The following is a 23634-nucleotide window of genomic DNA, read 5'->3' on the forward strand; positions in this document are numbered from 1 at the left end:
TTATGTCATATTGTTTAGCACAAAGATAAATTTAACTACTAATGACTAATCTAAATGGCCTAAAAACAGTCTATCTGTTCCATACATTACATGTTTGCCATAATGCTTCTCACTACAATATAAAATACACTAGGAAAACTGAAATTATTACCAGGGAATACTACATACAGTTATCAGTATTGACAATGTTTCCCTGATTAAAAAAAAAAAACCAAAATCTTTAACTGATTTTCTCATACATGCTCTACTTTGCAATAGGAATATGATTTAAACTGAAAATTCTTCTCCTATTGTCCAAACAATTTATCTTAGCAGACACTGAATGTATTTGCACAATTGCAATGCATTCAAAATAGTGAACTGCTGCCAGATAAGCCAGTCGATGATTTAAAACAGGAATGGGTGCCTGACAAAGAGTGGGCCAGCCTTCCAGAACAAAATAGATGGTGTCCTTTCTCTTGAGGTGTCTCTAATGTAAATCACTTCACCTTTTAAGTTGGCACATATCACAAGGACTCTTAAAACAAGCCCTGTGAAATGAACACGAAGACAAATCACAATACAAACGATGCAAAGCCATTCTTCAGAAATTTAGAAGAGTCCAAAAATATTTTTGTTCTTTTATCTTTTAGCATTAAACTGGTAAAATTCAGTGCATTGGGTATTGTATTTTTAATAGCTAAACTATTCAAATTATCTTATGCTGGGAACAGCTGGGCTTGCTGTTTTCTTTCCTTTTATGTTGTTTTTTTTTTTTTTTTTTTTTAAGACCATTGGCAAGAACAATCTGTAGGCTCTTGGATTGAATAGCTGACCCAGGTTGAATTACTAGTGCAATACAATTGCACAGTTCGTCTCTGTAGTCCGAGCTCCCTGCAGCATTTGCAGAATCTTGCATATGCGTTGATGTTGTAGTTGTAAATGCTTGCAGACGGGCACTTTCCATCACATGAAACAATGTTCACCTGGTAACAAACATGAAGAATAATCAGCGAATTGAAGCAGCTAGGAAATAAAGTTAGGAGTTCTCAAGAAAGTCCAGAGACATGAGGCACCCAAATCCAATGGCAAAGCAATGAAAAATTTGGAGGTGTTTCCTCAAGCCCCTTGTGAAATCCCACTATGTCTGAGTAATAAACTCTGAAGTGTGTTGCCCAGAGAGCTCCCAATTTTTATCTTACTGAGATTAATGATGACTTTCCTGTCAATTTCAGTAACAGCAGATTTTGGCTATTAACAAACACAGAGAAACAATTTCAGGTTTGAATTTTAAAGTATTCATAACCTTGTCTTGAACATAGCACCAAATGTTCTGTCCACAACTCCCTACAGTATTAATTTCAGTGATACTCTGATGCAGTGTTGCTATACTGGTATCAGTAAGGAGGAATATAAAGAATCAGTCCTTTGGAAAGCCAAGGGGAATTATTACTAATGATACCAAAACTGTAATACAGACTGTAACAGAAACAGTCATATAAACTGATAATTTTTTCAAGTTTAATAGTCAGGATTTGCATTTCTGTTCGATGAGACACTGAGACTAAATTTCCTGGCTGCTCAACAGTTTACTCTACCAAACGTACTCTCAGAGTCATTTTAGAGGTTACAGCTGTTTCCCTATACTCTTTTATTACAGTTTTTCCAGGCGCTCTTACACATCTCACATGAAACGCCTGTCTGCACCCTTGCTGCTGCTCACACTGCCTTACTGCCCAGCAGGACATTGTTGGTGTCCTCCTACAGTAAATCCTTCGGTAGACACACAGATAGTGCCTCATTCTTCCTACACATTTCACAGTATGCTCATGCTGCTGTCTAAAAAAAAACCTTTGGGGCCCAAGACTCCTTTCTTCATGAAGTTGACATTTAAATACTTTCCCCAGACAGATGGAAAATTAAACACATTGCAGCCGTTTTATCTGTATGATATCACTGGCAAGATGCAGTTATATCAAAGTTAATTTGCATATAATAATTGCATTATAGGGTGAACCAAGACCTTGGATTTGCACTAAATCAACATGCGCCTAAATGCATACAAAAGCAGAAGTCACATCCCCCTTTTTCTTATTATTTGAGAAAATGATTGCTGAGAATGTAGGGAAACATTAAAACAGCTCTGCAAAACACAGAAACCTCTGTCTCTGTGAGAGAGAGATGCAAACTTGGGGAATTTGTGTTCCCTTTCTTCCTTCTTTTTATTTCTCATTTTTTTTTCCTTCTATGAAAAGAAATCATGATAGTTATTTACTTACTGGCATGTTACTCCTGCAGTCACTCTTGCGGATAGTCATCCTAACAGTCACCTTTTTACAGAATTTTCCATCTTCCTTACCTGCAAAATGGGCATTGATTGAAAAATATCAGCTCAAAATTCTAAACATACCAGAGACAAGAACATGAATGTTTTATGGGGTCAAGAGACACAAAGAAGAAAATACCCAATATATCACTGCACATACAAAACTTTGGCAAAGTGACATTAGCTATACATTGTATCACTTTTAAAACAATTCCATTTCATGGATTAAAGTATCTGTCTCCTTGTGTCTCTAATAACAATTATTCATTCTTCACTCAGAAGCCTTTTAATAGTAAGTCCACTGTCTTTCAAAAAATTTTGTAAAATTGATCAACCACTCCTGTGAGGCAGCTTGTTAATAATGCATAAAAAGCATTTTCTATGAAATAACTGTAACAAACTTTAATAGCAGCAATTGCATTCCAGTTTAAATGGACTGTTTAAACTGAACACTTAACAGTAGAATCTGATGAAGAACAGGGCTTCATGGGGCTTTACATTTCTGTATGTTTTTTATTAAATAAGAAAAAGAACACCAGTGAACAGATTAAATTTTTTATTTACATTTTCATTAGCATTACTTCCACAATTTTTCTCACAGAAGTATGTACAAAGTATATGGATGAAATAAAAAAGATAAAAAGAAATAATGGAATGAAATAAGAGGAGATAAACTTAATTTAAGAAGGGAATCCTGAACATTTGAAGAAAAGCAAAGCAGTTCAGTAGAAAGTTCAGTTGTTAGAGATCAGAAAGCACAGTATCTTCTTACGATGAATCCTCTCTGCGCTGAAAAAACCACATCACATTGCAGATCTGTAAAAGAAATGAACAGACCACTCCATTATAACAGCTTCCACAGTTTCACGGCAGATTTTACACCCCATGATGCAGTCCCACATGACTCTCCACTTACAGAGCTGCATTTTCTTTCAGCCGAGAAATCCAAAGATGTTGACAAAAGGTGAATACCGTTAGCTCCAGAAGAGCAAGGGCAATGAAAGACTCATTGGTTTCACTAATACCCTATACTGAACTGTGACAGAGGTTTATTACACCTTGATGTGCAATGTCCAGTTCCCTGCTTTAATCACTGTCAAACCAGGTAATACTGCTTCTCAAAGAGAAATATTTTGTGTGTTGTGGTTTTGGGGTTTTTTTAAACATATAAGCCTGCTACTGTTTCTAGACATATCAGAGGTTTCTAGAATATGAAAGAAAGGACAGCAATGAATCTTGTTCGAATCAAATAAAAATCTACAATCAGAAATGGCTGGCTACTGCTCGACTATCATTAAATTATATTTGCTTAGGGAAAAAGTAAATTGAGAAATGAAGAAAAAAATAAATTGTTCTCAAAAATAAACTCACCATTATTTCATGTTTCTCCTAGTCCTGTTCATGTCCTTTCTTCTTTTACAGTATACATGGCATGTAGGATGGAGAATTCAGTGCAGCTGTGGCTATGACTTCATCCAGGCTATAGTGAAAGTACATCATATCTCAAAGAAATAAATACATAATGTATTTCCATGCATGTACTTTAATGTCCAGTGGCTTTTAATGAGCTCTACAACATGAACAACCTTACAAAAAGTGAGCATCTTATACGTGTCGTGTTAAAACAAGATTCTTTTTCACAGTCTGTATGGTCAAAAATTCTTGCTTGGTTTTTGGGTAGACTCATAACACCTTTGTCATTAAAGCGATGTCAATGTGAAATATAGATTTCAGTGTAGTACACCTAGAGTCATGAGTGTAATTTTAACGAAGGATGTATCGATCACTGTGATGTACAAAATTACAGTCAACATCATTTTCTCTTACAGAAATACAGAGAGATGTTTTCACAAAATAAATGCCAAAACAATTGCATTCATACCATGTTACAACTAAAAAAATTATCACACACTATTAAAAAGAACAAAGATAATCTCCAATTTTCATGGAGCAAACACAGGCTTGCTATTTTCAGTATACTGTCCTAACTACGAATGGGAAAGAAATTACTTGCTTCTACTGTATATGCCACTGGAAGCAAAACTATATGATACATCATCTGCAAAAATGTTGTTTATATAATAAGCTTTAACAAGCAAAGCCATTAGTCTCTATGCTCTACAGCACTGTGAACATAATGGAATTAGTTTACATTTTTAAACACAGCAATTTTACACATGCAGCAAGCTAAAGACTATGCAAATGCTTACTATCAACAGTACATTGTTGGCTAACAACAATGCACCGCCCACACAGTGCAAAATGAAAAACAAACCAAAACCAAAATGTGAGCCACTCTGAACCAGGAGCAGTTATACTACACTGCAGCTTTTGGCATAATTGGGTAACGTGAGGCCTGATGCTCCTATCAGGGAGTACATTGTTGGAAATCAACAATGATGCTGTTTGGGTTGATCCTACTTATTTCCAGGAAAATGTACCTGTGTTACAGCTAGCATAGGCTGTAGGAGTGACTGGGCTAACAGGGAATGGGAGGAGCATTGACACTGAAGAACCTGGTAGGAATATTACATATTGAACAGAATACATGTTACAGAATTCCCTATCAGTATGAAACATTTTGGAGTTATTAGATTTCAGCACATTAGAGAAAAGAATTCAACCTTAAAATGTCTGAATATTACAGGATCACAGAATGGCTGAGGTTGGAAGGGACCTCTGGAGGTCATCTGGTCCCACCTCCCTGCTCAAGCAGGGATCACTGTCCCAGCAGCTCAGGACCATGTCCAGGTATTACCTGCATTGCTAAGCCTAATGTCAAAACCAGGAAGGATCTAATCTACATTCGTATAACTAAGACAAACTGGTACCCTAAATTTAAGTTGTCCCTTGGGGCTACGAGAAAGAAATAATATAATTTCCCCTGAGCAGTGTCTGTAAAAACTCTAGGTTTCGATGGAACTCCTGGGACTTAATTTTCAAGTACCACTTAAAACTGAAGGCAAAAATCATAATGGTTTCTAATGGTAAAATACTTCAAAAGAAAACAACAGCCTGATGACCCTTCTCATAAAATGTCTCACACAATTACAATTGACTAACAGCTCTCATGCCAGATTTGTTGAGAGTCAGAATGAACTACATGATTCGTAGAGGTACTATGTTGTCTATGAACAGGTGTGAAAACCAAACTGTATGAATCTACTTGTAAATGCATCTCAGAAGTCTCTGGATTTTTCAAGGGTTTAATTTTACTTTGTGATGCATGCCCCAGATTAATAACTTACTTTTGTCTTAATTATTTAAGAGTGTGGTTATGATCTTTCTCTAAGTATAGTAGTAAGATCTTCTGTCTTGCTGAAAAGTAGCTTAATGGATTTTTAACTGTCTTAATAAATTGTTTGTCAGAAGCTGGCTTATATGGCTCCTAAGGCATTGAAAGGTAATGTCAGATAATCAAAAACTAATCTCAAAGAACCTATGGAGAATTGGCTACAGAACTAGGACAAGTGCTTGAAACACAGGTCCATCAGAGTGAAAAAACATGAAGAGATACCACCATTCCCTTACAATGATCAGGAGCAGGAAAAAAGCAGATAAATCTTCCAGTTTCAACCTTCAACAAACAACCTTTGTACTACAAAATGTAATACATAATGAATAACACCAAAAGGTACCTCCCAGTTGGCAACATATATCCCACTGCAGTAACTGTGCACGTGGTACCATATCTGGTAGTCATGATTGTTCAAGTCCCATCCCACCCCACAGGAAATACCTGCACTTTTCTCCAGCTCTCTCCCACACTTGATCTTGTAGTATCTTTAGCTTTTAGGTCACTATTCCAGCCATTTATGCAAATGTAGTGAGATTTTTGCACCTTTGTAAAGATAATATGATACTGCCCAGTATAAAATCTCCTTTTCACCAATACCCTTGCTTGTAACGTTGTCAACTTCAAGTATTAGAGCTTAAATTCTTCAGGTTAGCTGTCTGCCTCAGGCTAAGTTCTTCATGAAATCAGCCAAAATGTTTCAGCTATGTACCAGTGTGTTAAGAAAAAATGTACTTAGCTCTTGATTTATATTAAGAATTAGCATATTTGGAACCTATTCTGTAGAGAATTATTTTATTTTTTTTAAAGAGAATCTTTATTAGCTCTCACAGAAGTCAAAACATATCTTGGTAATCAAGTAAGGGGGGGATTTTTTAATTGTAAGTTCTTTTGAAAGATATTGCCTGAAAGTTTCTGAACTATGTCTGTTAATGGAACCTAGGACTATATTACAATCAGTTAATTATTTACAGCATTAACTTACAAACTGCATAGATCAATCTTCATTTTTACCAAATATGAAGATATGAATGTACATGAAGCGCGTTTCAGGGTGCCTTCCAAAACACAGTACCTTTTATTATACTAAATACAGTAATTAGTATTTTGAGGAGTTTTACATGAGAATTACAAAATACTCAAGGTAGCAATTTTAGTGGCTTGGCCAGCCACAATCACTATCCGTGGAGTAAACCCTTCAATGTTAAACTACTTTCTTCTGATTTAACTCCACTAGTTTCACAGGTATTCACGAGTAAAACCAGGAAAAGCACAGCCTTTGAGATCAGTGAATCAAGCTTTCATGCAGGAATCAACTTTATTTCTAAGGTAACAACAAATCAGACAGACTTGTGAGGCAGGGTGTCATTAATCACTTACATGTTTTGCAGCATCCTTCTAAAAATGGTACAACATAGCCTCCAACCTAACCAAGAGAGAAATAAAGAGGAAAAAACTTGATTTTTTTCAAATAATCATTCCCATATATCTGCACTATTAGAAATACCTTCCAGATAAAGCTCTGCAATGTTATTCAGGCAAATGCAGCACTGTGGTGAATGGATGAAGGTTTGGCTGTAAATGATCGAACTTGACTGTTTTAACACAAGTGAGTATTAAGCGGTTGTCACTGAATGCCACTATACATCACCAGCTATCAAAATGCCACATTTGGAGAGTGAATGACTGTGTTAAGTCTTACTCCATCATGTGATATTTAGAGTAACCCCTGACTTCTTGTAGAGGCCATATTGACAATCAAAAAAAAAAATGATTCTGAATTCAAGCAGGAAGAAATCTCATCTAAATCAGAAGCCACCCACTCCCCATAGTGGAGAGTCATGGCTGTCTTCAGTGCTGTAGCATGAAGCACTCCCCAGAGTACTGTTGGAAGAACAGGTGCAGCTTTTTAAAAAGCTCTCTCTTTTGATGTCCATCTCAGTATCTCAAGCCATGATGATCTCTCTTTCTGCTTTAACTTTTTTAGTTTGCCTAGAACAGCAAAAGGCCTTTCACCAGCTGTGTAACTGAGACTCTCTCTGAAGGACCAATCCGTTGTTATCTGCAAGAAAGAACTACAGCCACTTAGTTCCTTTAGGACTGTTCCCTGCTTGTGTACCATCACTCATTAAGGAAAGTATCCTCCCATCCCATCCACATGTACATAGGAGATTGCTCCCTGCATAGGTTTCCCGGCACTTAGCCTAATCTCATTTTGCAAATTCAGTTAGAGCTTTTGCTTCTCCTGCAAAACTAATCCACAAAACCTTACGTCTCACTGTAGAAAAGATTTTCCTGATATTCAGACAATCTTCCTTTTTCTGCAATGTTTTTGACCACTGTGATGAATCAAATTGCTATATGCAGAAAATCAGTTAGTAAGGAGAAGTCCAGCCCAGAAAAGCATCCAAGTTCAGACAGCTGTAGGAGGACTAGTTTGATATTACAAGCCTCTAAGACAAAAAAAAAAAAAACAACCTTCTGAGAATAAGAAGAGTTCTCTCCAGCTGTGTGTTACTGGGCAGATTGGTGGCACACTATAGGTATAGTTAGAGCTTTTCACCTTCAAATTTCTGGGCAAAAATGCAGGCATTGCAAGAATTTATAATTTCTCCCTTCTTGAGGTAAAAATGTCTTTTGTCAATGTTAATCTTTTCATGCAAACATAAATCATAGCTGGAATACAAACAATGTATTGAACACTGACCTTCACACATTCAGTTTCGTTAAAGGGTGGGCAGCCAACTGAAGAGGAAACCACAACTGGTCCTATTGCTGTGTTAGTGCATTCGTATCTGATGCAGTTTGAAATCCAAACAGTACCAGGCTGTTAAAAGTTGTAAACCAGAATCTCTACTCAGTAACTCAGCAAACCCAGTATTATAAGTGTTTATTATACAATTCCATTGAATGTGATCTTGTCTGAATCAAAAGTAATACTTACAACAAAACATAATTTAGATGCACAGTAAAGTTCTGTTTAAGTACAGAACTTAAAAGTCCACTAAATATATAATGTTAAGCAGGTTCTAAAATAGTCAATTTGACGATAATTCCCTGATATATCAAAACCCCTTAATCTTTGTAGACAGCTACATGGTTGACTCTCCAAGAAATTAAAGTTGTGTACATGCAAAACTATTCCTAGTATTTGGCCAAATAAAGCTGCTCTTTGCACATTTTATATGGTAATGTGTGTACAATATCTCATAATTTTTTTGCTTACTTCTGAATATTTTGAGGGAATAATAAATGTATAAACTTACCCTAAAATTGGAAACTGTGCCATTGCTGAAAGTGTGGAGACAAGACAAGTTCTTACAGCTACCACAGCAAGTTGTTAAATCTTTTGGAGGCTGATAGACTTGGTTCTGCCAGAATCAAATAGATTATTCCTTGTATGAAATCATCTTGCAGCTCGACATTTTACTACTGTAATGAGCAGATTTTTTTCAGGCATCTGATTTTAGGAACGTTTTTTAAATAACTTTCAAAACCGCATAGCTTACATTTGTACACACTGTACATTCATAAAGCTTTTATAAAAAACCTTTGATCTTAATTGAAGTAAATAGGGAGAAGTTCCACCTCTGAGAGAATGAACTGGTCTTTGTACCATTTTCAAATGTAAGCCTGACAGCTTACTTCAAGAACCACTGAAATTTTGACTTTTTACACATTAGGCATCAAGTAAGTACATAATTAGAAAAAGTAATCTATATAATATTCCCATGGTAATGTATCATACTTTGTAAAAAGACAAGGTACCATTTGCTTATTTTATAAAGCTGTTTTCACCACATTTAGAATTATTCTTCTATTCATAATTATTCTCTTCCCAATTCTTATTGAGCTAATGACTGCCGGGAATTTGTACCAGTTTGCGCATAATGCAACTAAAGTTACCCAGGGATGCAAGGTGGCAGTATGCTATAAACATTAGTTTGTATAAGATTTACACGGGGGAGAAAACAGTGAAGGGAGTGAAACTTTTATAAACTTCTATCAGAAGTGCAGTAGCACATCATTAGAGGGAGATCTCATAGTTACTCTTTCCATCTTGTTCCTATGACTGTAATCTACTCAAACCCCACAAAATGTAATTAAGACCACCAGTCACAATATACATGTCTAAAATTCTGAATTTCTTACAGCTTTGCACTTGACAGCACAGTCTATTGAAGACATGTTTATTCGGTAGTATTTAGTGGAGGGATCAATCACATTTGTACAGTATGAAATACGGCAAATGCCATCTACACTGTGTTCCACGATTGTCTGTCCAGGAAGCAGCACACCTCTCTCATTACTCAGGCAAACTTTGTCTCTCACTATAAGAAAACACAAAAATAAGCAGCATGCTCAGGACAATCAGCTTGGTATCAAAAATCTGTTAAAAAATGTTTCAAACAGTAAAACACGAATGGAAAAAGCTACTCTATCTCTTTAAGAATTATGGGTCAGATTTTCAAATATAAACTGTTAATAGTAGTCTAATGCTTCTCTGCAACTGCCAAATTATTTCAAATATAACCATGCATGGAATCTAATAAATATATAATATTCTATTAGCTGCACCACCAAAATGATAGTGCAGGCTTTTTCAACGTTTTGTAAGTTTGCTTCAGGATAAGAAATGTACCTGCAAAATGTCTATTTCTTCCCACTGATTACTGAGGGCACAGAGGATAATTAGCTCACAAGTATACATCTTTGTTGTAGAAATATAGGCAAGGACAATCCCAACTCTACTGGGTGCCCCACAGGAATTATTTTTTCCTGAGTTTTCTCAGATGCTATTGGGCAGGCTCTAAGATGAATTTACACGGTGCTGAATGCTGTCCTGATCTTGTAAAGCACATAAGACTGTCTACCAACTCCTGAGTAGTTCCATAATGGGTTAGAAGGGACTTTTCTTTATGTGGACCTTGAGTGTGTGTTTTAGTTTCTTGCTGAAGTCCTTACTCCAGCTCAGCAATATGCAGGCTGCTTAGTCAACACCACCCAACTTTCCCAAAACTCTGTCTGCTATTCCCCTGCACAGACGTGCTGCTGCAGGAACTAACAGAATACAAGGACAGGCCATAATCAACGAAATATTTAGTGAGGGGTCCTATTTTCTTGCCTTTTCTTACACTATTTGTGAATTATGTCAGTCAATTCTTTCCTCCTCGGTACCATGTTCAAAGTGAATATCTGATTTATAATTCGTGATTTACCTTAGCACTTGAAAGGGTATTTCTTTGAATTAAGTTCTTTTCTGACTTACCACATTTGTACTTAACACAGTTACAGATATTTTCTGTACTGTTCTGAAACTGTTCATCTATCTGAAGTTTCTGCCCCTAAGTGTATAAAAGCAGAAAAAAAGAGAAGTGAACCGACAGTGTTTTCTTATCTGTATGATCTTTTTCTTTTAAACTCCTTTCCTTCAGGATTTGAGTAGCAATATCTCTTGCCCCTAGAAACCTATTTTGAATCCACTTTCATCACCCACAGGGACATTTAATTTAGTAGTGATAACCAAATGGGAATTTTTTTTACACCTGAAAAACAGGAATGGTTGTTGGTGTCAGTGCAGCAGACATTTAGGACGGAAAATACTAGGGCAGGCCAATAACGAAATGCAATGGCTTGCCTTTGTACAGAAATCTCCACACAGTGTGGAGTGTATTGTTTCATGGAATAACTTCATAGATATAAATAGTATTACAATAGCACAGATGTACTTTTTAATTTTGCCTTTTATTCTTTATACGTATGCATATTAAGATTTTTCTCCCAGTTTTCTCAAGTCCTGATTCCTTACGCCCAAGTTTCTTCATCTATGAAATGAAAGTACTAACAACAACCTCACCTACAAAGCATTTTGAAGTTCCTCTATAAAAAATGAGTACTATTTCCAATTCCTTCCTAAGACTCCAAATTACATTTTTTATAAATTATTCCCATCACAATATTATTTTCTGGATAAAATAATGACAAGCAAAATCAAAGCATACCCAATACTGACTGAGAACCTAACGCAGCGATGCTAATAAGCATTTTTGTAACGCAGAACAAGTCACAATGAAATACAGTTTAAAAGTTCTGCTTAGTCAGTGGTTTGAGTGCATGATATGTGTTAACATATTCACTATAACAAATAATATTAACAAAATACTGATGCTTTAAAGTACTTAGTCCTCATTTAAAAAACAAAATTTTATCCTCGGGTGCATCAGAGCAATTCCACTCCACAAATACTTCAGGGCAGGATATGGTCATAAAAAACTCCAGAAATATCAATGCTATACAGCTGTTTATTCTGCAAGATATTTAAACATAACTGTCGTCTTAAAAATGGATAGATCTTCTTGTAAAGCAATTTGGAAAAAAGAGAATAACATGGCATTTCGTAGTTCACTGATAAAACTGTTAGTAAGATACTGATAAATAGATTTATAAGAAATTAATAAAAGAATACTGACAAAGAAGATTAATTTCATACCAGTTTGCACTGAGGTTTGGGGATGGTTTCGCACGCGCATTCTAAAACAAAATACGATTACAGAAACAATAATTTAGAAAGTTATATGCCATTTGTTTAAAACAGATCATCAGAGAGAATAGAAATTCCAGATTTACAAGTCATCACTGAAGAAGTTCTGCTGAAATATACCCATCTGGGGAGACCAGAATTACATTTGATTTCTATTCCATCCTGAAAACTAATACCAGCTTCTATTACCTTTACTTATTACAATTTACAGCATTGTATCAACTGCAGTCCACCTGAACACGTTAAAAAAAAGATGATCATTCTAGCCACTAGCCTCCTTGCAGTGATGACAATCATTACAATCAATATAAAGCAATGGACAATTGTGTTTAAGTCATCACAAAGAGATGTATGATATACTCCTGTCCTTGTAAACTGGCAAATTCCCGACCTGTGAATCTAACCTTTTTTTTTTTTTTTTAAAGCCATAAATAATTTACTATCTCTTACAAAATTTTCAAGATGATAAGTCACCCAGTTTGGACAGGCAAATTATACAGTACGCAATCACCCTTCTGAAGCAAGAAAAAACAAAACAGGCAGATTAAGAAGTTCTGTACCATGTGATGACTTTTCTCTATCATTTGTTCATAAGCAGATCACAATGGTATAGCTGGCTTAAACCAGACTTAAACCCAAGAGACCAAAGCTCTTGTCTTATTGTCTAAGGCAACTAAAATGAAAATCAGTCATTTTACCACATGTCCGAAAAGGGCAGCACTTCTCTGGACTCCATACCTCCAACAAAGACATGCCTAGCATACATTTGAATTCAGGACAACGATGTATTTCACAAACTAAAATTAAAGGAAAGAAAATCCAATAAACTCAAGGTTGTCATATTTTGATGAACGGAAATATGAATCAAGAGATAGTAAATGACTTATTCATAATAAATAACTTTAGAAAACACCTTACTTGAAAAGACTAATAATTGAAATTTAATCGTTAGCCATCAGGTAATAGTAGCATGGAGTACAACTACTCTAGGCAAATATTTAAAACAGTTTTAAATCTCCAGAATTTGGGGCCTGAAATTACTCATTTGTCTCCATGATACAGATATTCAGATAATGCTTTAGGCACATGAAGTTTTAAAAGTCAAGATTATTTGTTCAGGACCACAGATAATAGCTTGCTTATATGCACAAGTGGAGCTGTATCTCTAATCTGCCATTTCTGGCACTGAACATCCACAGTACAAAATTTGACATGTTCTCTATTACTTAAAATATCAAAATCAAGTCAAACTTACTACACTGGTATGTAGGGCAACACCTCTCTGTAGTGTTGCCATCCACAATAAGAACTTCTCCTTCTTGACATTTGGGTATTTGATCAGAGCAAGCCCCGCATGCTGGAGAAAACAATTATTTAAATCTAAAACATAGGAAGAAATTTTACTACTGCCTAGGAAACATGCCCATAAGTTTCTCACAGACACATATGAAAGAGAACAGCGGCACTCTGCATTCATTCCTTATAGTCTCTATACAAGAGGCTAATTTTCAGTGCAGCTTGCCTTTTCTTTGTCCCCTGCTATAAAGAACAGATACACTGTTTGTGAGTCACATCACAACAAACAGGATTTTCTCTCCCTTTCCGTTATGAAAAATTTTGCTAGATTCTCTCTCCTACCAAGTCACCCTGCTGTATTCAGGAATGCTCCTCTGCCCGAATTATAGGATCTTTGATCCCTAATAAAGGGCATCTCCTGTGATCCCAGCGTCATCCTCCCACTTGAACACATACGAAAACCACAATAGGTACTTTTCAATATGTATAGTGCAAAGACTCATTATATCAAAAAAGAGACAGAAGGATGCTGTGCGGACAGCGAGAAGAGCCAAATACAGCACACTGCTATCACATAATCAAAGTGACCCCCTGATTACTGTAAATAACAGAAGTGTAATTCAAGTTTTCTATTAATGCTCAAATCTTTGCACATAGAAGAGCTAATCAAAACAACTCGGCCTTTGATTCACAGATACCTATGTGCAAAAATAGAGTAAATTCAATAGGACCTCATTATCACATTATTATCATACAGAAAACAACCTTACGGTAACATCGGAACTCCTATACTCATGGCAAAAGTGCAATTTTATTATTGGATTAAGTCATTAAAGGCCAAACCCCAAAAGAATTGAACAATTTTGCGTAATACTCTCATATGGGATATTTACCATCGAATAAGATGGGCCATAGCTAATATAACAGGATATAGGGAGCAAGAGCATATATAACTTCAGTCTTCTTTCAGATAAAATATTAATGCACCTAGTCCACACACTGTAGATGGACAGTCTCTCAAAAGCCCTCAACTCCCTCAACCCATGGACTCCACCACCACTCCTCTACAGGACCCAAGAATACTACTCAGTTGCACAAAGCTGTTTTGTGAGTCTTGAAGGTTGTTGCCATTTCTTATGTTTTGTAAACTTAATGCCCATTTTTTTAACCACTTTCAAGCCTTACTATGTTGGGAGAGCTAAAGGAAGTACAAGGAGCCTTAATTGGCAAGATAATAGTAGACATCATTGCATATGCAAAAATACTTATAGTCTCAACCAGCCAGGATACTGTACCACATATATAGGAAATGCAGCAGGTACTCTCCACCCGAGCAGCAATTAGTGTCTGATCATCTCGACAGCTTGGCATCTGCTCCATTGGTTCACATTTTGCTGGATCACATTCTGAAAAAAGTACAACGTACAACAATACAATACAAAGATGTATTTCTTTATACGAAGTACAGCATTCCTGCTTTGTTATGCTATATCCCTAAGAAATGGCAGTGCAGAGCAGAGAAATACAAGACACTTTAGAAAAACTTCTACCTTGTATCGCAAGAGAGCAAAGACACATTCTCGCCTGATCATTAAACACGAGACTCCTTCATCATTATATCTGCTCAAATTGAGGCATAGAACAACCCTGAGCTTTTAGATGAAAAAGAACTTTGTAAATGGCCATACTAACAATGATGTCTACACTACCTACCTTTTTGCTTCTAAGTTGATCTATTTAGTTTACTGAATGTCTTTTACGGGGTGAACTTTTTTACCTTTTCAAAAGAAACCTACCGCAAACGTAGCTGGGACAACAGGATTCTTCACTGTAGTAAGTGACCAGCTTTTCCAAGCCATTACACTCAGGGATTAGGGGTTCACAGAGGCTCTGATTACAAACTGTTACATAAAGGGAAAGAAAAAAAACCCTTCTAAACTATCTTATGCATTTATAAGTCGAGTAGAGCAGTGGCAAGCAGTATTTGCAGTTTGATACCCCAAATGTCCAAGTAACAACATGCATATGAAAACCACAACAAACTAGCAAAAAACCCTGAGGCAATATTCAGAAGTGTCTGGCATTTGCAACACTCTCCATGGAGGCAAAGTTAAACTAGAGTTGAGTCCTTATGAGAATTTAAAAAAAAAAAAAAAAAATTCCTGTGGAAAACTCGCTGCAACATCACCCCAAGTGGTCAAAACATGAAACCCATTTGCAATTTCTTGTTGAAGATGGACTTTCTAAGCTAAATAAGGATTAAAAAAAAAAAAAAGCTTTCATATCCTTTTTTTACTGCTCACTTCGTAAATTAGATAAACAATCATCTGAACTTTTTTCCTAGTACTTAGTTGCATCATTTATTTGTATTTGGATATTAAAAATAAATCAGTAGCCTGTACAGCTGAGAGAAACACAATTCACATCCAAATAAATACAGAGCTATTTCAGTCCTTATAATCCTTGTCCCCTCCCCCTACCTCTCCCGTAAAACTTACTGGATATTGAGCCAAACAGTGCAAAGTTTCTAGTTTTCTACATAATCTGTAAATTCAAACCAAAGTAATTTCCATTCACTTCAAAAGTAGGACGTGTAACAGGAAAACAAACCACAGAGAAAGGATATCTGCATATTCCAGTGGGCAGTATTCATAATCATTAAGGAATACTTACTACAGATCTTCTGAGGACAACATGTCTGATCACCAGGAACAAGCAAGGCCACTTCTGCAAATCGCTGACAGTCTAAATTGTGGATATCTGAACAGTTGTACTCCACTGGAATAATGGTCTCACTGTCAACACATTTTTGCATACAGCATCCGCTCAAAGAAGTTTTCCAGATCTCACCTACTGCATGAGGTGCTCCTGAGCTGTCCGTACAAGCTAGATCAGGACAATGGAAAACAGAAGTAATTCCTTTTTACTTCAAATTTTGACCACCGTTTTCTTCCACAGCGGGTGTGGAACTATGAAGTACAAAAATCCCAGTTTTAAAGGCATCACCTATCCCCATCACCCCACAAAACAGTGAAAGAGGAGACAGTCTGAGACTGAGTTTGTATGGAAAGCAAGACACTCAATACCCTCCAGATGATCAGGGCCTCCACTTCGTTTTGTGTCTCCACTGCAAGGCTAGTCACTTAAAATCCCAATCCAATCCTTTGTTTTTAAAGCAGTGATCTGAAAATAAGTTACTTTTGTATTTCACACATGGCAAAACTATTATTAATTTACAGTGCTTTATGTAATCTGATTTATAATAAACTACATCTTTCAGGTTTGTGGTGTTAGTGTTAAGTATTGGTCCACAATTTGGTGTGCTCAGGCAGAATTGTAATGAAAATAAATATCAATGCTGGCAGAAAAAACATAGGACATATACATGTATTATTCAAAATGTGTAATTAACTGTTGCTGCATGTCTTTTGAATGCCCCTTGGCAAAGGGCTAGCTGAAAAGGAGGCCAAGACTAACATACTTAGAATACTAGAATGCATAAACATAAGCAAAACTTCCATTTTGGAGAGCATCCTCCAGCTGACAGGTGAGCAAAACTGTATGTCACAAGGACATGCCCTGCTTGCTCAGCTGTACAGTTAATGTTCACTGAATACCTAGAGTCCTCAACTGAATGACATATGCAGAACCCACACAATATCAGACCAGAACTCAACTTATTACTACTGAAGTATCTGACCACCAACCTGCAGATAATAAAGAAGAAAATCGCATCCAAACATACCACATTTTTCTTCAGGAATACAGACAGCAGTGTGAGCTCGGTGAAGGATGGTCCCTCCAGCACAGACACAGCCTTCTGTCAACACTGAGCAGGAGTCTGAGTCCAGAGAAGCAACCTCATTACTCTGACAACTATCTGCAACCTCACAGGCAGCTATACAAGCCTGATAGGAGAAGTTTTCAGAGCAGGGGAAGGCTAGGACGGAAATAAACAAATCACTCATTCTGAAGTTGTAATCACATCAGGCAGTACCTAAGAGAAGACATTATTGTCTTGATGTCAAGTTCCTGTGCTTGCCAGCTCACTAGGATCTACAAACCTAAAACACCGGTACAGACCAGTTACCTTCTACATGACAAATTCAAACAAAAGGAAGTTGCAAGCACTTTCACTTCTCTTCTTCTTGTAGTAACATTTTCATCAGGCTTCAGTTTGCATTTTGGCAGTAGAGACATCAAACCATGCAACAGTGTTGACACAAAGTAATTTTAACTTCAAAACCATTTGCAAATACTATACAGGTTAATAATACTGTGTTCTGAATCATTCTGAATACTTTGCAGTGGCTAAGGAAAATGCAGTGATTACTAAAGGGCAAAGCTTTGTCAAATACAAAAATATGTATGTAAAGGCAAATTCACCATTGTTTTACATGGAATAATACAGAAGGGGATGAACTCATTACTATATTTAATAGATATCCACATTAATTACTCTCTTGTATGTGTGTGTTATTTTTAAGTCAATGAACACAGTTAAATTTAACATTCTTTATACTACTAATGTAAATTCATTGGCACGTTATGGGTGCATGCAGGAATAGACCAAAAAAGCATCTCATTTTGATTTAACTTCTGCTGTTGAAAACTTAACATGATCTTTCATTGGTTCAAAACAGTGATTAAAGCTGCATAAATATGGCAAACAGAGAATGACTACAAATGCCCACAGTGCGGTTCTGTGAACTACCAAAATATATGATCCTCATCATGTAACGATACCTAAATCATACAGCAACACCATCTGGAATCATGGTAATAAGACAAAGTCCAGTTCACAAAAGGACTGTCTGCTCAAAACTGAAGAAGGTTCCAGTTTAGACTTTAAAGATTAACTGGGAGAGGAGGTTGATTTTATTCAGCTCCTCACTACTAAAAATGGCCATAATGCCCCACAGGAAATATCTATTAGAGCCCTGTAAATAGAGGAACTCAGGCTTTTAAAGATCAGTCTACAGCATGTCAATGCTTAGTGACCACAAAATCCAGATGCAACGTTATGGTTCTTCCTTGCTAGGCACGCACCACCAGAGGTCACTGTGGTATAAAAATAAGACAGTGATGTGTCCCTTCACGATGGATGGAAGACATAACTATATTTACAGATATATTTTGTAAGATCTCTTTTTAAACAGTTATTTGCTCTTAAAATCCAGACAAACTGAAGAATTTTTTTTTTAAATTGACTATTTTTAAGCTTCAGACTCCTTGACTGTTATTTGCAGGGCATTACGACATGCCTTCATGAAGCCTGTATACATGTACCCACCTTAAATCACATATGATTTCTATGTACAGTGAGTTCTCTTATTTTTGGGGATCATACTTAATCAATAAGTCTTTCCTTTTTCAAGCACTGAAACTACAGACGTCCCTATGTTATCACTGCATAGGCCTTTTCCTAGGCGATCACTGACAGCAGAAACAGATGCTGTAATCCAAATTTTCTATTTACTGACAACTGCAGATCCCATTTGGTCTTACATTTTAGTATGTTGCTATGGGAGATGTCTTCTGCCAGGATACTCTAGCTCTGAGGTTTTACTCCTTACTTTCCATCTAATCTCAAATGTGTTTCATTTCTATAATCCTTTCTCCAAAGACATAGCTTTCTGGAGCAGCATCAAGCAGACATCGCCAATTCAGAGTACCACAGAACTTCCTGTGGCTTCCTCCTTTCCACAACCAATTCTGTTGTGTTTTGGTTTTATCAGTGGAAAGTGGCTAAGAGAAATGAACACTACATTGCAAGTGAGAAGATTTGACTTCTACAGTTAAGTACCTTGTAAGTCAGAAGTAGACCTTTGAGCAAGGTTCTTTGGCTTACCTTTTCCATCTGCGAAATGGCTATAATGATCCTGATTCCTTTTGCACACTGCTTTGAATTGTATTATAAAAAAATGCTGGATTTATTATCTCAATAATGACTTCCAAAGTATGTGAGGACTCAAGGAGCATTGGTATTTTCAACTTACAGTAACACTTATATTAGCCAGATTTTGTCTCTATGAACACTAGAGGTACACACACATGCAGCATACTTACGGCAGTAATCAGAGCTCCTCCATTCTATACAAATATTAAATTTGTTGCACATTGCCACATAGGCAGCCAGCGAAATGCATGGATTTTGAATGTATTCAGTGTCTTGAACCCATATATTACAGAATAGCTCAGGTGGAACCTAATAAAGAAAAAATAAAAAATATTGCACCTTCATAGAGACCCTGCTAGGTACGAAACAGATTGACCTTTTCAAATATCAGCTACAAACAACGAAGCTTAAAGTTCACAGTAAGCAAGAGGCCACCAGCCTTCATTGGTGTACAAAGAGACTCTACTAGAATTTACAAGTAAGGCTTCCTGAATGTTGAAAAAATATGACATCCTTATACTCCTCAGTTTCATCTCTTGTAAGTGCCAAGGCAAGAGCTAACACAGTTTTTCCAATAGAAGCCATAATTACTCATTGCTCCTTGTGCTTTCTTACCTCTATGTTTTTGTCTATTTTTGGCCTCCTCTTCATGAAACTCAACAATATACAAAAGATGAAATGGTAAACGTACTCATATGAGCACAAATACATACTTTATTAGCACACTGTGAGTTTGTTATTTGCTTTAGGTTTGCTTTAAATGGTCGGTTCTACACTCTCATCTCTCTAAGCTGGAACTCCTTGTCTCCAGAGCCTTTGAGAATGCAGGCTCTCAGATTACCTATTGCAATTTGGAACTTGTTAAATTACTGAACACTTAAGGATTAATTAAATCCTAAAACTATTTTATTTTACTTTGCTCTACATCATATCGATACAGTTGAATTAGCTGGGACTGACTTATAAATGAGACGGTATTGTCAAAACTAACACAGATATATTATGAATTCTGAATGTGTTAGTTGCTTATTGCAACTCCCCTGTCAAGCTGGCACAGTCTTCAATTATTTTTACCTTGCAACTGTAGATACAAAAAAGTATCTACCTCATTCCACAGATGTGGTTACATGTAGTTTCATGTTAACGTAATTATCAAGTATACAAAAGTATATCAGAACTGCATCTCTCTCAAAATGTAAGCTTCCAAAATAGTTAACATACATAAGGATGACAGCTGCTGAAGGTCTGGTTCAACACCAGTCTTAAGCACTCTGAACAGTCCATGACTGAGCAATTAGTTTCCTGATGCCTGTCTTCTCCAACATACTTTAATGTGTCTGGCACTTGCCAGCTGTCTATAAAAGTTGATGGAGCATCACTTTTGCTTAAAACTGTCCTGTTGGGTAGCATCAGGTCATTTTCCAAGCTTCTATCACAAAAACCTGTGTATTACCAGAAGAAAAAAGCAGGTTAACACCACACGGTTCATTCTGAAGTATGTTTGAAGTGGCATATTCAAACAAGTAAATAACTTTTAAAAAACTTACACAACATGACAGTATCACAACCCACAACAGATGTGGAAAGTCTCTAGTAGGATCCAAACACACAAAATTCAGACAAATTAAGCAAAGCAAAAGTAAAGATGCATCTCTGAATTAAGATGGGTGAAAGGAAATCTACTGCATATCAAAGAGCTGTTCAGGGAGCCCAGCTATGGCACACAAGCTTCACCCTCTCAGTTGCTCAGTTGAGGCTGTGAGTCTATGCAACATGAATAGGAAGTACTTATGGTTCTGAGAGACTTCAAAGGATTGCTGTCATTTCTGGGATATCTATTTCCACCACTTCTCTGACACATTGACAAGGAGACTTAACAGCAAAACTAAGGCTTCACATTTGGCTTGGCAGGATCTGGTTGCAGCTAAAACTGACATGTTTGCAGTCTCTTTCACCAGTTTTGCTACAGAGATGTCCATGTTCCCTTCCCACATCCCTCATGTCCCACACCAGCTCTTCACCAGTTGCCACGTTTGCCTGATCCTTCCACTATAAAAGACACTGTTGTCTCTGACAAAGATCCTTCCAAGGGATGCTTGCTGCTACAAAAATGCAATAGTGCCTTCAGTTTTATGATTTCCATGAAGCTGAGAAATCAGTTCACCCAAAAGACATCTGAGAAAGCTCAAATACAGAAAGCACAGAAGATCAGTGTAGACTAATTTATCCTGAAAAGATGCAGTACAACCAGCTCATTTAAAGCAGGCTCTGGTAAGTCGCACCAGACAGCACTGCGCAGGCAGATTTATGCACAGAATCCCCATCAGAGATGAACAGCAGAAAAATACAGCACATTCTCTGAAGAAGTTGTACTTGGAACACCATCCACAGAAATGTGTTGTCATCTAGTTAAAGCACCTTGTAAACCAGGAACATAATGTTCCCAGTTCTCCCTATGACAGTAATCAAACAGGTAAAGGCAAAAGAGACTTTCAGGATAACTTGAATCAGGCTTACTAAAAAATACAGTCTTTACTTTCTTGTTTCTGTTTGATCTAATTACAATAACATTTAGCCAAACACAGCAAGAATGATGTTGAAAACAAAAGTTAGGGCAAATTACAGATAATAATCCAATTTCAAAATGGCAGTAAATTCAAACTCTCTTCCTTTGCAAGAAGCACATTACTGTCTGCAGGCCTTGGAACTGGACTGAGCTATCACTGGTATTTGATACTGAGCTACAGGCATTTGCCCTTTCTGAAACTGGAAAGATATCCACTGTAATTATATGAACTCTGTAACCCTGGTTTCCAGCTCCAATTTACAGCAGATAAATTTACAGATTCAGATGTCAGAGTAGGGATTTACATCAACAAATACATGCTTGCAAAAGCTATAGCACCAACAGCTTATTCAAGGCTATGTTTTTTAGAAAGAAAGAAACTATGTGAAACTATTGAGCAGACTTAACAGAGTGGAACATGATGGTTATTTCACCTATTACTATTAAGAAATCCCCTCTGAACTATTTCCTCCAACAGATAAACTAAGGTTAGTTCTCTCAAGTTAACATTTCCTACGAATTCTGACCTTTAGAAACTGAAAATAGCACATATCGCTTCCTATCAGATGGATATCAAACACTAAATCTGTAAATGACCTTATTTGACATTATGGATTTATGCCTGACTGACTTATTTGGGTTTGGTTACAGCAATCATGCCTGTGATTCAACCAGGTTACAGTCAGAAGCAACAATATGGGTAAATGTGATTACACGGATAGGTATCAAACATCATTTCAACAATTAACAAAATTAATAATAATTTCATTTTAACAGTATCTCCAAGTTTGCAATGATCTGCAATAACTCTTTTGGGCCAGATCCTGCAAAAGACAGTTTATATAATTAGGAAAATGTGCTTCCCTAGCAAAGCATCCGAATGCCTTCATTTCTTACACTACTGTATACTTACCACATAGTCCCAAAGCTCTTGGTTCTCTAGTACTATTAGACTCAATAATCATCACCCCTGTGTTGTGAAACCACTGAATTCTGATTTTTGTTGGGGTCTCAACTGCATACTTGAAGCCCGAATCCTCGACTTTGTACCCATATTTTCTAACAGTAGGCCAAGCAAATCTTGAATTTACTGTTACCTAAAATACACATAGAAAAGAGGTTAAATGTCAGGTACCAAGTGTTGTAGGTAGAAGAACTAAGGCCAAATACTGACAGCTTAGGAATCTAACTCATAATTAATTTCAAAAGAAGTCAGGCTCACCTCCACAAAGATAATATGGGTACTAAAGAGACTAACACAGTTTATGTGCCTTGCTCTGCGATCTACCTCATTAACTGTACTTGTATCACAGTTAACTCTTTGAATTTACAAGCAGTTTAGTAAATTACAAAGTTGGAACAATTAATTATATTACCTATTGTATTCTACTCTAATCTTCAGTATCCACATGAGGAGGAAGTTGATTACAGAAGTAAGATGCTATCTAAAAGGCAAAGAAAAACAAACCCTCAAAATACTTACTTTTCTACTTAAACGATTGATAATAATTTGTTTTGATACATAGGTAAAATTCAACATTGCCAGGCACAAAGAAGTTGAATTTGAATTACCCTGTGGAGAAAGCAAAAATACATCAACCATAGTCATGATGTGCAAAATCTTTATACATTAGCTGCTTATTGTTTATAGGTACTGGGACATTAAGGATTTTTTGGGGGCATATTTTTAAGAGAGGAAAACTGCTGCTGATTGTAGTTTCAAGTCTGGACT

At 36.5% G+C, this 23634-nt stretch overlaps 1 protein-coding gene across 1 annotated transcript in view; it reads right to left on the reverse strand.

Moving 5' to 3' along the window:
* Positions 1-380: 380 nt before the first annotated feature.
* The window catches only part of OTOG (otogelin), a 104333-nt gene continuing 81079 nt past the window's right edge, over positions 381-23634 (reverse strand). The window contains exons 39-56 of the mRNA XM_075163088.1: positions 23386-23475; positions 22816-22999; positions 20558-20778; positions 19507-19645; positions 17183-17377; positions 16111-16323; positions 15234-15338; positions 14733-14843; positions 13397-13498; positions 12840-12938; positions 12091-12131; positions 10870-10945; positions 9753-9931; positions 8867-8971; positions 8308-8427; positions 6981-7026; positions 2259-2338; positions 381-965 (exon numbers count right to left, since the gene is read on the reverse strand). Coding sequence (XP_075019189.1) covers positions 765-965; positions 2259-2338; positions 6981-7026; positions 8308-8427; positions 8867-8971; positions 9753-9931; positions 10870-10945; positions 12091-12131; positions 12840-12938; positions 13397-13498; positions 14733-14843; positions 15234-15338; positions 16111-16323; positions 17183-17377; positions 19507-19645; positions 20558-20778; positions 22816-22999; positions 23386-23475 — 2307 coding nt within the window. The 3' untranslated portion in view covers positions 381-764. The remainder of the gene's footprint in view (positions 966-2258; positions 2339-6980; positions 7027-8307; positions 8428-8866; positions 8972-9752; positions 9932-10869; positions 10946-12090; positions 12132-12839; positions 12939-13396; positions 13499-14732; positions 14844-15233; positions 15339-16110; positions 16324-17182; positions 17378-19506; positions 19646-20557; positions 20779-22815; positions 23000-23385; positions 23476-23634) is intronic.

Source organism: Calonectris borealis, chromosome 14 (genome assembly GCF_964195595.1).
Source record: "Calonectris borealis chromosome 14, bCalBor7.hap1.2, whole genome shotgun sequence".
Lineage (NCBI taxonomy): Eukaryota > Metazoa > Chordata > Aves > Procellariiformes > Procellariidae > Calonectris > Calonectris borealis.